The 14,537-nt window shown below is 45.1% G+C and overlaps 1 protein-coding gene across 2 annotated transcripts in view; it reads left to right on the forward strand.

The window, feature by feature from the left end:
• Nucleotides 1-9,512, forward strand: part of CRISPLD2 (cysteine rich secretory protein LCCL domain containing 2) — a 29,558-nt gene extending 20,046 nt beyond the window's left edge. For both annotated transcript variants that reach the window (XM_014874451.2, XM_088172082.1), the window contains exons 14-15: nt 4,097-4,230; nt 6,196-9,512. In XM_014874451.2, coding sequence (XP_014729937.1) covers nt 4,097-4,230; nt 6,196-6,250 — 189 coding nt within the window. In that variant the 3' untranslated portion in view covers nt 6,251-9,512. The remainder of the gene's footprint in view (nt 1-4,096; nt 4,231-6,195) is intronic.
• Nucleotides 9,513-14,537: the final 5,025 nt, after the last annotated feature.

A 14,537-nucleotide genomic window follows, 5' to 3' on the forward strand; every position in this document is an offset into this window, starting at 1 on the left:
ACCTCTCCCTGCATGTCGTGATAGTCCTGTCGGGGGTGCAGGGGAGAAATTCAAACTCTCCTGTAGTTATTCCAAGTGGGGATGGGGAAATGGGGGTGAAAGATGGGGTCAACAGGCTTGGGGAGCCCTTCTGCCCTCCAGCTCGGATTTATTCTGAAGGATTTGGATGTGTCGCTCCTTGAGTTGTGGCCACTGGGTTTGGTGAGCCCTTCTACTCTCCAGCACTGACTCCTTGCTGGACATTTGGTCGTGTCCCTTAAGCTCCCCAAGCCTTTGGGCTCTGGCTGTGAAATCATGGTTGCACTTGTTTATCTTTGTAAAGCATTTTGGGGTTTATAGATGAGCACCAAAGGGCTTTTGTTCCATGCTATCACACTATAGTTGACAGGAAGGGACCTCCCTCCCCTCTCCTCCTCTTTCTGGGTGATGAAGAGTTTCTGAGCAGCCAGGACAGAGCTCAGAGCAGTGGAAATAAATAGTGTGAGCTGGTTTTATGGGTTTGTTTTTTGAGCTCTGCTCATGGGGATGAGCAGAGACTCGATGCTAAAACTAGGCAGAGTCATTTTCTTGAAATCTCTTAATATTAAGCCTCTGAAAACTGGGTCTCAATGTTTTTCCATTTGCGGGTGTCTGGTTATTTTGGGTTTTTTCCTCATTTTCTTTTTTCCACTGGGGACTGTGCTCAGGAATGCCAGCTCCCTGGCTGCCCTGTAGCCTGTAGGATTGTAGCTTTTGAAAGCCTGGAGGAAGCACTCAGCAGCTTGTGGACCCCCAGCTTTGGATCACCCTGGAGCTTTGCAGACTGCTGAGAAAATCCATCCTGCAGAAATTATCCAGTAATTTGGAGAAGCAATTTTGAAAGCAGTTAAAAAAAAAACAAAAAAAACACCCACACGATTTTTAATTTTGCTCAAGACCATTTTTTTTGAAGGTAGAGCTGCACAAACAGGTTATCCTGGAGTAGCTCACAGGCAAATCCATGGAGCAGCTGCCTCCCTGCAGTACCTGCCTCCTGCATGCTCCCACCTGCAGGAAATGGGAAATAGTTTTCTCTTTTTTACAGAGGACAAACCTCCCTCAGATCACCCCTGAACAGGGCCTGTGATTACAAAGGAATTAGGTGAGGAGCAGCATCCCAGGCTGGCATTGTGCTGACGCAAAAGGATTAGTGTCCTTTAATGAACCCATTTCCTACTCTCCCTCCTGGGTATTGTTTCATAAACGGGGTCATGGATGGTGGCTTGGGAGAAAAAACAAAAAGCAATAATAGTAAAAAAGTATTTGGCCACTTCCTCCAGGGTTTGGGACAAAGAGTTTGAGGTGACTCTGAATGGTGCTGCAAAAGGAGAGGTGGGAATGCTCAGAATGGGAAGTCAAGGAGAGAAATAACCACATGCAAGGAGAATTTGGGGAAAGGCTTTTCCCAGGGAGAAAGGTTGTGCAGGATGCTGGGAATTAATCCAAGCTCACTGCTGAGGAATAATTATGAGCTGGATGAGACAAGTGCTGGTCTTCTAGGAGGGCTTTGGGAAGGCAACTTCATGTCTAGTGTGGCACCTGCATGGCCCTGGGAGCACTTGGGCTCCCACTGAGTCTTCTTAAATAAACTATCTAAAAGGAAAGGAAGAATTTAGCCCCATTTCCAGTCTGCACTTTGCTTTAAAAAGCAGTTCTGGGGGAATTGTTCATGGGGAAATTAGTAAGACTGTGGAACAGGGACATAGAGGAGACTTGAATTTTGGAGTTAATGAATAAAATGCAGGAAATGTGCAATGGTAAAAGTGGAGAGGCCTGGTTCTGTGATGATCATAGAACCATGGAATGGTTTGGGGTGGAAGGGACTTCAAAGCTCATCCAGTTCCACCCCCTGCCAGGGCAGGGACATTTTCCATAGACTGGGTTGCTCCAAGCCCTGTCCAACCTGGCCTTGGTGCTGGAGCTGTGGGAGCAGCCAAGGATCTTTATGAAGATTGTAGAAGAGCTTTTGACTTCCATGAGACTCTGTCCTTTGTCACTCTGCCAGGCTCCTGCTGTGACATAATCCTGCAGGGGAAGGAAACCCATCCCCATCCCTGCCCAGGAGCCCCGTGGAGCCAGGAAAGAGAACAAATTCCCCACTTTTGAGATAAGGTTTTATCCACAGTTGTGCAGTGATTGCTTGGAGGAGGAGATTGGATGGATGGATGGATGGATGGATGGATGGATGGATGGATGGATGGCCTGCACAGAGGCAGGAGTTTGTCACCAGAGCAAACCGAGTTGGGAGTCAGCTCTCAGGAGATATGAACATAATGGTTAAACCAATCACACTAATGAGGAAATTCTGGGTGATTAAGCTCACAGTCAGAGAATATTGTTAATGACCCACTACAAAGTGTGTTGTCATTTCATGGTGTGTGCCCTGGGGCTCATTTCATCAGGAATTGGTCTCAGAGCATCCCAAGGGGCTTCTCCATGGAAAGCTGTTGTATTGTCCATACTGCTGCACTCCTGAACCTGGGAGGGAAGGCCTTGTTTTTGTAATAGCTCATCTTCCAAAAACTCTGCAATTAATTAATCAAAGCACAGCCTGGCCTGGGACATGAGAGGGCTGTAATCCAACAGAGTGATAAGAGGAGGTTTGGGCTAAGTCTGTTGGTCAAAGCTTTGAGTGAGCTGCAGAACAGCGAGTCCTGGAACAAAAAATAACAGGAATGCTTTGAAAAGAACATTGTTCAGGATGTCTCCCAGTGGAGAGGGTTGCAAATTGATCCAGGACAGTTTAATTTTATGAGCCAGTTTTAGATTTATAGATTTCCCACCACATATTAAAGCAAATTCACTGCATATCTTCCAAACACAGCATTCCCTTTCTCCCTTGACCATATATAGAAGCAAAATACCAAAACTCCAAGGGCTGCCAAGAGATAGGCCATCCAAAGTGATAAATAAATATATAGGGGACAAGGCAAAGCTGCCATATATGGCTGTGAGAGCCTGGGCTCTATTGTACATATGCAATGGGAACAGTTGCACTTGGCACTGGATTTGTGGTGCTTGGATTTTTAGCAATCAGGGCATTTCTGGGGTTGGGATTTTCACCTGCTGCAGTTCACTGTGCAAAGTTGATTTTTTCCTTTCTGCTTTTCCAGCTTGCTGTATGTAAACCCTGCAGAGAGCTGATGGCCAAGTTTATACTATCCCTCAGACTTCTCTGCTTTTGCTCCCTTTTCCTGGATGCTTTGGGGGCTTAGTCACCAGTGGTTTGTGTTCCTCCAGCTCTTCTGACTCTGCATGTCTGGGATGTGCAATAGAGAAACTTCAGTCTTTCCAGATGTGTAATCTCCCTCCACATTTGGTGCTGTTTTATGGGGTGATGCCCATCCAAAAACTTCACCAGTCAGTGGGGGCAGCCCTTCTGTCTTTCCTAGAAAGAAAGATGTGAACTGGCCAGAAAATTAGTGGTCATTTACCTTTATTCAGGAGAAGCATCTCCTTTTCAAACAACTGTGTGAATAACCTTTGCTGAGGTCAGAGCACAGAGTTTCACCTCAGAGGGTTCTCTGGTGCAGTCTCAAGAGGCACTGGCTGGAAAGTTGTCCTCAATTCAGTCTTGGCCCTGGATAAGATGGGTTCAGAAGGGATATTGGGAAGAAATTGTTCCCTGGGAAGATGGGGAGGCCCTGGCACAGATTCCCAGAGAAGCTGTGGCTGCCCCTGGATCCCTGGAAGTGCCCAAGGCCACGTTGGATGGGGCTTGGAGCAGCCTGGGACAGTGGAACGTGTCCCTGCCACGGCAGGGGATGACACTGGATGAGCTCTAAGGTCCTTTCCAGCCCAAACCATTCCATGATTCCATGATGATCTCACAGGTGCAGCTCCACCTGAGAATGATGGAAAATCTGCCTGTTCTCTGTGGTGATGGTGGATCTTCTTTCACCCAGGGATTATGACATACCTGCAAGATCTAGTCCCTCGTTTGTCCCAAAGAGGGAAAAAATTGTTTCATAACTGTTTCTTTTTCTTTTCCCTGTTTTTCTTGGTGTTTATGGAATTGATAAATCTTTGTGTGTAAAATATAGACAGTGCATGAGTCAAACAATTCGATATTTTTCAGAGCTCCAGTATCTGCAAAGCTGCAGTGCACGCAGGGGTCATTTCAGATGAAAGAGGAGGCTTTGTGGACGTGATGCCTGTAGAAAAGAAGAAAATCTACGTTGGCTCCTTAAAGAACGGTGTCCAGTCAGAGAGGTGGGATTTCTTCCCTTTGTACTCCCCTCTTCTTTTCCACAGCGGGTTCAGCTGCCTGTGAAAGTCAGCAGGGATCAGCTCAGCAGGCTGCTTTGGGAAGATGTGACTTTGCAGTGTCACTGAGAATTGTGACACCCAAACAACTGGAGCGTGCTGTCCTGCTCAGCTGCGCTCAGGGGCTGCTGAGAAAGGTGGGAGATGGTGTTAAACCGTGTTAGAGTTTGTTTCAGCACAAGTCCACGTTAATACACTTTGCTGTGTGTTTAACACATCAGGAGATAAGCACAGGTATTTTCAGTTTTCAGCCTGGGTCGTGATTTGGGTTTCATAATTTGGATTTCTGTTCAATTCTGAGGTGTGGGATTTGTATTTGTTGATTCATGTCCTCTATTCTCTTTGAAAGAAGCGTGAGTAAATTAACTTCTTGAGACATTATCAAATACTTTTTGAAGATGAATTTGCCACCCTTGTAGGTTTTTTTTTGTAGTTTCTGTTGGGCCAACCATGCTGATTTCAGTGACCAATTGCAAATCTGTGCTTCCAAAATCCTGCATCTCCTCATGATCCCAACAATCCATTCACAGCTCACCCAGCCCTTTCTAATTTGAGACTTCACTTTCAATCTGTTCTGTATTTTTTCAGATATTGCTGTGATGGCACTGATTTCTCAGGGTTGTCTTTGCAAGAATAGAATTTCCCACAGTTAGAGGGGGTTTTGGTCAGTGCTAACTCTGTTTACTCTGTGCAGTTCTTCTTTTATAAAGGCCATAAGAAATTTTATCGACTTTGCTGTTTTTTTTTCTAACAATGGATTTTCCAGAATGCTTTAGAGTATCTCAAGAAATAAAAACAGACTAAGACAAGAAAACTATTAAATTGCTATTAAAGCAGCTGTTAAATATGGGGTGTTTAATAATAGATTACCAGCGTCACCATTTTCCAATTTGATAAATTGGATTTAGGTGAAAAACCTCCTGTTCCTTTGAAATTTTTCTATCTCTTTCTTACTTTCACTTATCTTTTATACTAAAAGTCAACTTTTTTCTGGTATGACAAACTGTGCCCTAGCTAAGAATAAATCCCATCACTCTCAGGGATGTGCAATGTGAGCAGCCAGTGCTGACCTGAGAGGTGAGGGAAACCAGAGACCTTCTCACAGCAGGGATGAAGATTTGGAAAGTGTTATTTACACTCAGCAATAAGGAGCAGCTTCATGCTGTGAGATCCACCAGACAGTGAACTAGCTTTTCCAAGATTAAGGTGAACCCTTGCCCTTTAGGATGCTGGAAATAACCTTGGGTAAAGATTCACGCCCAAGCAGGTGTGGGAAAAGATGGCCTTGAGGATTTACTGGGTCCTTACCCTTGTTGCAATGTTTATTTTGTGGGAATATGAAATTTTGTATTTTTCCTGGGTTTTCTCAGTGCAGCAGGACCTGGCAATAGAAGCACCCTCTTTCCCCATGCACACAGCCACCCCAAGCAGCTTGGAGTCAGAGCATCTGGGGACACCTCTGCAGACTGAAAATGAATATCCATATTTATTGTCATTTAACGTGAGCTGATCTGGCCATTCCCACTGCCAGCACTGGGAGCCAAGCCAGACAGGCCCTGGGAACCTGCCAGCCTATTTGACAACTGGTTTTTTTAGGAAAACATATTCCTCTTTATGCCTGAATCTCTGCACAAGGGAGCACAGTGTTCTTGGGATAAAAGCTAGGGCTGTAAGAGAGTCTGTTGTCTTCCAGCTCCTTTTGTTGGCATCAGCACTACAGATTTGGAATGAAAACATTAAAAAAAGGTGAAACCTTTTTGGATGGATTTGTGCCACTTCTTTTTCATCCTTTACCTTTCTCTTCTCCTGGTAGGAAAGAGGAGAAATTCAGAGTTGCCTCTTTGGGCTCTGCTGTGTCTTCATTTGGTTCATTCCACGTTTGTTTTCTTTTCCTCTTTTCTTTGTGTCCAGCTTGAAGAACCCTTCAGACGGGAACGCTTTCCGAATCTTTGCAGTGAAGCAATAATTCCCCAGGGAAGGCGCCGGTTCCTTTGGGACAGCTCTCTGTGGATCTCCAGAGACGCCAAAGCTCCTCTGAACAACATCAGCTCTGCCCGGACCCTCCTTGCCCATCTCCTTCAGGGAATTCCAAAAGAAAAGGGGGGAAAAAAAAAACAACCCCAAAACCCCAAAAAAAGACCCCAGGTTCTGACTCAGCTGTTGGCATCTCATCGCACCCGTGCAGCGTTGTATCTTTTCGTCTCGTGTTTTTTGTTTCTCTAGGGGCATTCAGCGACCATAAACTGTTCTAAGTTTCATTTTACCAGAGGTGTTGCTACACAGAATGGCGGTGGCTCCACGTGCAGCAGATTCAGGGATCTCAGCCCGGGCCTGGATGGTGTTTTTAGGGTGTGAAGCTTCTCCTGGGATGGGTGTGAGGATGAGCAGACTCGGGAGTGAGCGGCTGTCCAGGCACTGGACACTTTGGAATAAGAAACTCATTGAGAAATGGCATCCTTTGGGGAGAGGATGGGCTTTCACAGAGTGCTTTTGTGTATGTTGGATGGTTTCTGTGCAAAAGAGGATAAAAAGTGGTGTTTTCCCACTGAGGTGGCGTGCAGCAGCACTGCTGTGTGAGGCTGCTGTGTACCTCGAACGATGGGGTTTGGGGATGCCCTTGGCAGCCAAAATTGAGGTTCTGTGGGCCTGGAGCAGGGTGTAAAATGGTGGCAGAGATCCTCAGAAAATGAGGCCACCACATCATCCAAAGAGCAGGTTTAGTGTTTGCTGGTCAAACACTCCCAGGTATTTTGCAAACTCTGAGCAGTCAGAGAATTGGGGCTCCTGTGCTGGCACATCTCATCCTATACTCCATGCCATAACTTCAGTTAAATGCAGTGTATTGGTTTATACAGCAGTGCTGGTTGTTTTATAGTAGTCAAGTAGTGATAAAATTAATCTTATTTCTGCTAGGAATGGTTGCATCTGTAGGAAGCAGGTTCACTTTCCCTTTGTGAAGCTCCTTGTGGTGTGTGCAGTTCTGAGGCTTTAAAGATGTGGCCTAAATTGGGGTAGATTAATTTTTCCTGTCCAATTTGTGAAGCCAACAGATCCCCACTTCCAGTGCAAATGCTGCACCCCTGAGCATTTGATATCCAGGATGGTGGGTTTTACAAAACTCATATGGTGTTGTAATGATGTTATTCTGTATTTTGATATTTTTGTCTTGACATGCACCCAAATGCATTTCAAAGCCATGAGAAGGGCTCGGCATGAGCTGCTTTTTTAAGGCAGGAGGATATTCTCTGCTGCATACTGGAAATGGATTTTTATGATTGGTCTAAACACAAATCTGGTGGGTTTTTGATACACACACGTCCAGTAACTTCATGAGAGGATAAAGTCAACAGTAGTTCTTCAGTTCTTGTAAAATGTACAGTCCTTCTGCTCAACAACTGAATTGTAATACTGGATAAGAAATGGGGAAATATTTCCCTCTCTTTGGCAGATGTTTCACAGCTGCTCTTACACCCAGAACATGTTTGGTTTAATCTAGACAGATATAAGAGCCATCTCATCAAGCTCTTTCAAAACACAGACCAAAAGCATTTATATGATTAAATGCTTCTTTAAATCTGTAAACACCATGAAATCAACAAGGAAATGACATTTAAATTACATTTATCACTCGGTTTGTCCCACCACTGGGATTTATTTCTCCATAAAATCTGAATTTGGAAAAGAAACCTTTTGTAAAACCTGAAATTGAAGCTACTTTGTGCTGTCTCCAGAAATACTGCACAGAAAAGCCACTTTTGGGGCGGATAGAGAGAAGTGACTCTTCGTGTCGTCTTTGTTTATGTAGTATTGTCATCCAAGGTGTACAGTATTGACTTCAGATAGGAAAACTGAACTATTTCCTTTTCTCATAAAGTAAATTGATGTTAAAAACAGCTGGAACACATCCTAGAAAAGCTGCTGGTTGGGAGCACTTGGGATGTTGGCAGTGAGGAAAAGCTTCCCCGTTTCTGCCCGCTGTGCAGCGTTGGGGTGTGCATGGTCTGGTCCAAGCCCATCCAACACTGCAGCAAGAATTTGGGATATCCTGGGCCAAATGGGCTGGGGTTGCATTGGAGAGGGTGAGAGGAGCAGTCAGGTTCATGGGGACTGCAGGAGCACATAAAACACCTCGATGGTAACGTGGGATCCATGGAAAATAAGGATGGAAGGTGATGGAAAGGAATGTGAGGGCTCTTGGAGTAAAACCCAGGGGATTACTGTGAGCACATAAAAATCCAAACAGCTGGGGATGTACCTAGGTGATGGAAAGGGGACAAGGGAAGGGTTATTATTCCAACAGAAATATCCTAAAATGCTTAATTCAAGTTACAATTGTGTATTTTTATCTTCAGCCAACTGGTTTGGATTTTTAGAAACCAATGTTAATTTAAGTCTGTATCTGTTTATTTTTGTATTTGTTGTACAAAAGAGAAATTGTGACTTTACTACACAAATATTTTTCGAGGTCCTGGGTGCTATTAATTTAAACATACCTCCACCAGAATTAGGGGTGATCAGGTCCTCCAAGGCAGTCATGACCTATCAATGACTTGCAATCATGTGTGCTAGCTATTCATGAATAGGTGGGACAGTACCAGCTTTTAGCCAAATATTGACAGATTTTATTTCTGATACCAAGACATTTCTCAGCCTGCTATGTTTCAGTGCAGCTTAAAGATGCATCACCAGGCCTGTTCCTCCTCAGCCCCAGCTCAGCAGATCTGTAGGCACCTGTAGCATGCAGGTGTAGCCAAAGCTGATGCTGCCTGGCTCTTCTTTTCCAGTAATTTGGGATTTGGAAGCAATGGCAGGGTCACTGCAGAACATCTGCAAATGAGCCAAATCTCCAGGAAACACATCCAGGGTGAAATCCAGAGCCTGTGCTGGTGGGGCCTTGGCTCCACTCATTCCTTCTTTTTAAGACTTTCAGCCAACAGCTGGTTGAGGAGGCTCCAGTTGGTCCCTTGTGCAGTCTAAATATTTAGGGCCAGTTCATAGAGTTGCTTTTCTTTTTTTTTTTTTTTCTATGAAAAATGGTGTATTTTACTTCCTATGTATAAAAGTTACTTGTAAATTTTTGTGTGCCTTTGCATGTTTTTCAGGGGGCCATGGTTGTTTATAAACTAGATTTTTTTTTCTAAATACAGAATTGTAAAATATCTTTTCCTTCCTACCCTTCCATTTTCTTTTGATTTCTGAATTATTTGTGAAATAAAACCTTCCCAGAATGAATGCTTCCCTTGTCTTTAATGCTCGGCCAGAGTTGGGTTTGTGTTTGGAAGAGCTATTTGGGATTAATCCTGGGGACTAGAGTGTCCCCTGGAGACTCCAAATGAAATTGGGATGTGCAAACCCTGTTCAACAAACTGCCCAGTAGCCAGGCATTAAAACTCAGTCCTTACCCCATCAAAAATAAGAGGTATCCTTAGTGAAACAAAATGAGAGTAAGGCAAAATCACTGCCTGCCTTTGAATCCCTGTAACATAAGGGCTGAATTAGATTAATGGGTTGGCAATTGTGTTAAATGATTTAGTGCTGCAAAATACAAGTGAGGTGAACTCCTCCCCACCTGAGCAGGCTGGTGTGAATTGTACCCTCATTTTTTTTTTGAAAGGAAAAGTATTCAGATTTTGCAATTCCCTTTGAAATTTTCCCCAGGCTCATCCTTGCTGACAGAACCACAAATCAAACCAAGATTTTTCCTGGTAATCCAACCCCATTTGGTTAAAGGAGCAACACAGGGAGGTTCATAACTCATCCTCCAGACAATGAGCACCACATGGGTTTGGACCAAAAATGTGGGCTGGGCCATGGGATGGGGTCCTGATTGACCAGGCTGTGAAATTTGTGTTTTTCATTACCTATCCAAGAGGATTAATGTTAAATGCAGAGTTTGCTGCAGTTATGTTTGAACAGTATTTCCCTGTAAATCCCAACCTAGGACTGATGAGATAACATCAATTTCTGTTGAAGTTTCATGGCTCCTGCATGCTCTGCAATTCCAAACTGCCCATTTGAATTTACTGGGTGCTTTTCTTCCCCCATTCTTACTGCTGCAAAAATACCTCCTCTGATGGAAATCTTTGGGAAGATTTTCCTGAGCAGAGCTTAAAGGAAAGCAGAGAGGAGAATTCAAGCTAATGGTTATTGTGAAGCTGCCTAGAGCATCCTATTAATGATGACACTTGTCTGATATCCTATTTGGTGGGGCTATAAAATGAGTTGGAACTGGATGATCTTTAAGGTCCCTTCCAGTCAAATCCATTCTATGATTCTGTGAATTCTGTGGTAAAATTTAGGTCCTGGTTGGCCTAGAGAGCAAAACATCAAAATATTTAAAATTTAGGGCTGAACCTAACTCATCCTTTGAGTCAGCTTGCCATCCTTTGGCTGTCCTGGTTTTTTTGAGACATCCTTACAGTGTCTCTGGTTTTGTCTCCTGCTCAAGCCCTGGGTTTTGTTCTCTGCTCATCCACCAGAAATTGGTGTTATCACAAGTGCTGTGTGAGAGCAACGTGGCAAACAAAGCTGTGCCTTCCTCCTGAACAATGGGCATGAAAACCAGGTGAGTGAAGGCTTGGGGTGAAACACACAAGAAAGAGAAAAATTAATTCCTTTTTTTCCCAGCTGGAGTGGAATTCCGATTCTGCCTTAGCTGAGAAGGCACAAAGATTGGAAGGCTGAAGGAAAGTAGAGGGGAAAGGAAAGAGAAACCCAAGTGGAGCTGAGTGAGGGTGGCAGATCTGATATTCCCACATTGCTGGCAATCCTTGGGGATCAACCAGCAGCAGGGCTCTCTCTGCTTGCTGCTCCAGGCACAAATATCTGGTTGCTGGTTGTTTTGCCTTCTGCTGGCTGCTCCTCAGCCCGTGCTGAGCTCATCAGAGCCTATGTATAGCACGGGCATACCTTGGGGTGGGTGTCCTTCCAAAAACCCACAGTCATTTATAGGATGCGCCTGGAGATGTTTTCAAAGCCATTTTGCTGGGGTTGGCTCTCATTTACACTAAGGACCTACTTTAAGGCACTTAGGAGGCATTTATGCCACTTTAGGGTGTGGAGAGAGCAGGGCAAAGAAGCCTCAGTGCAAACAGAAACCACCCTTCTATCTTGTTGACAGTGGTTAAAATTGGGTTAGGGAGCTAAGTCAACAGACAAGGTCTGCCTTATGCAGCTCCCTCTGCTCCTCACCCTCCGTGCCACAGGAGCAGGGCTGTCCACAGTGTCCCTCAGGCACTGCTCAGCACATGGCAGGGAGATGCAGGGTCAAAAGGAGCACAAGGATATTTATAGGGGGAGAAAAGTCAGGAGGCGCAGGTGGAATGCGAGAGCTGGAAGCAGAAGGGAGCAAAATAAATTGAGAGCTTTGGGTTGTCTCACAAGGGCTGATTCTGTCAGGTTTGGGCTCCTGTGGTTTAGGGACTGTGGGTGGCTGTGAGCCCAGGGGGGGACCTGCCAACACATACAGCTGTCCTGAGGAGTGCTTGAATGATATCTGAAGTTTTTATTTAGTAGTTGCCTCAAGTCTTGTTTCTGCACATCTGTCTTTTGCACATGTGGAAGCTGAGAAAATACCATCTATGAACTAAACCCAGGGGCCAGAGGATGAGTTTGTCAGAAACAAATCTCAAAAGCAGCCTAATTTCCCTCTCCAGCAGCTGAGCAGGCTTTGTAAGTTTGAAAAAAGAGAGTAAAACCCAACACAAATTGACTGTAGGAGGTAGGGGTATTCATACCATCTTAGTTGTTATGTTTGTAATGAAAATATTATTTATATGAATGCAGGGAGCTCCAAAACTGCATCAGTACCTGTGCTGGATGAAACAGACTGAAAAATCAGATGACACTTGGAAGAGTAAAAGGAATAATAAAAGATGGAGACCAACCAGTAAGGAACAGCCCAGTCTAAAAGAGAGAAAGAAGAGTCAAAATCATCACATCATGGCCAAGGAGATGAAAGTCATATCAGGTGTGAAAGGATCAGCAAGGCAGGTGAGAAACATTTCAGCTTTGCTTTCTCTTCTCAGGTCTCTGGTGTAATAATACAATGCCTGGGTTTGTACTGATACTGCCTGGAAAATATTCAATATTCCCTGGTGGGAAGTCCAGGAGGAAAGAAAGAGAGGCCCGAGAGATAAAACAATTCCTGAGAAAGCAGGAGAGATCTCTGAGGATGAAAAAGGCGAGGAAGAGGATGCCTGAAATGTGTAAAGGTGCAGTAAAAGGTAGAGGGGGTTCTCCATGCCCCAGTGGGAAGGGATGGGCTTAAAATGTAGCTGGAAACACCGAGACCATTGGTAAAGGTTCTAGAGCAAATAATCTGTGTGGTCTTTTCAAGCCACCAGTCCAGGCTTTTAAGATTATTCTGGATGGCAGCTCCTAAAATGAGATCCTGCTTGAGTGGAGGATGGACTAGAAAATATCTTGATGGTCCTGCCAAGGACCTGACAGGTGTTTTTTTCTATAATTTTTAAAGTTAAAGGGAACATTCCATCACGTGGGACAGGCTCTGTTTGGACCAGGATGGTGCACAAGCAGGGACTGTCTTTTTCCCATGGGTGACACAGATTGAGATGACCTGGCAGAAGAAGCCTAGGTAAAAGTGTGCAGTGTCATGGCAGTCAGGATAAAAAATAGTCATTGTTCTTTGAACTCTTTGTCCTTTGAACTCTTTGTCGTTCAGGTTTTTTGGTTGGTTTTGGGGGGGTTTCTTAGGTCTTTTGGCAGTCAGATGCATTCTGAGGTACAGCTGCAGATGGACCCGTGGCTGTTGTGTCTGAGATAAAATAGTGGGGACAACCCTTCAGAAACGCTGCTGTGAAAGCTGGTAAGGAAGGGGTGATTTGGGGCATCCCCTGGGGTGCCACTGAGCCAGACTGAGCAGCACAGGCAGAACAGGAATCTGCTCCCGTGCTGTAGCCATGGAAAGGGGTTTTAACCCTTTAAATGCAGCAGAAATAAGATGCACAGCTACATGGTCGTCTTTTTGATAGCAAGGAAAGAGCCAAGTTTATTCAGGAACACACTTGGTTTTATAGCATGACTGCAACTCCAAGAGTAGAGAAAAGGTGATTGGTTCAGAGAGAAGACACCCCATTGCCAGGGCCTGGGCACACACCACAACAGGTGTTCTATCTTGTTATTAATTCCTTTTTATTTTGACCAAATTATCACCCTGGGAGAAATTCTCCCTGGCCTTGAGCTGGACCAGCTCATTGGCTGGGGACAGAGCTGAGAAGCTCCAGCCTGGAATATTTTTCAGGCTGTAATTTCCTCTTACTTTCTCAATCTGTGTCCCTACACCACGCCAGGGCTGCAGCACCATCTGAGGACAGGCTTTGGGTGGGGAGAAGGAGACCATGGAAATGTTCTCATCTGCAGAGTCATGAACCCATCCCAGGCGTCTGAGGGCAGCTGGCCAGCTCAGCAGGCTCTGAGTGCCTCTCCAAAGACACCAGGCAAGCCAGGCTGTCCCAAACTCTTACAGCAAAACAGATGCAGGGAGCTGAGTAGCCCAGTGCTGGACAATGCTCTCCTTGGGAACAGCTTCATTATCAGCAGACAATGATCTCTGCACATCCAAAGCACTAAATGGGGATTTGTTTGGACGCCGACCATTTTAACGAGAGCCATAAAATGATGAAAACACCCAACTCTTCACGAGCTCCAAAGTTCTGTGTCTAGACCAAGAGAAGGACTTTAGGGAGCCAACTCTGGTTGATGGTGTGGACAGCTCTGGATGCAGTTCCAGAAAATGCTTGTGAGCCACTTTTAAGGAGAGTTACTGGAAAAGTGGGCACAAGTGTGGCACAACAGGGGGGCTTGGAGAGGAGGGTCCCCCCTGCCTGGGTGTCCTGCACTGACGCAGGAGAGACTTGTGTGAGGTCCCTGCTCTCCTCTTATATAATCCATGACTTCAGATAAAATTGGTGCCAAGTACCCAAAAAAGGGATTGTGTGTGTTGCTCCCTGGCCGCCTCTTCCCGTAATCTGAACACAGTGACAGTTTTGCCAGTAAAATCGAGGTTTTTTTCCTTCGCCATGGGATCCAGATTTAAAATTAGCCGTGTCCCAGCAGGGCCACCCCTGCCAGCCTCGGTGCTCAGCCCTGGAGGGTCAGGGCCTCAGAAGAGCCCAGCAGCCCAATTTAAACAGTGACCAGAAAAGTTTGTTCAGGGAGGGCTCCCTGGCTGTTAACAACAGGAGCCTCCGTTAGCTCCTACATGGAGAAAACACTCAAACTTTATAAAAACA

Source organism: Sturnus vulgaris, chromosome 12 (genome assembly GCF_052056855.1).
Source record: "Sturnus vulgaris isolate bStuVul1 chromosome 12, bStuVul1.hap1, whole genome shotgun sequence".
Taxonomy (NCBI): domain Eukaryota; kingdom Metazoa; phylum Chordata; class Aves; order Passeriformes; family Sturnidae; genus Sturnus; species Sturnus vulgaris.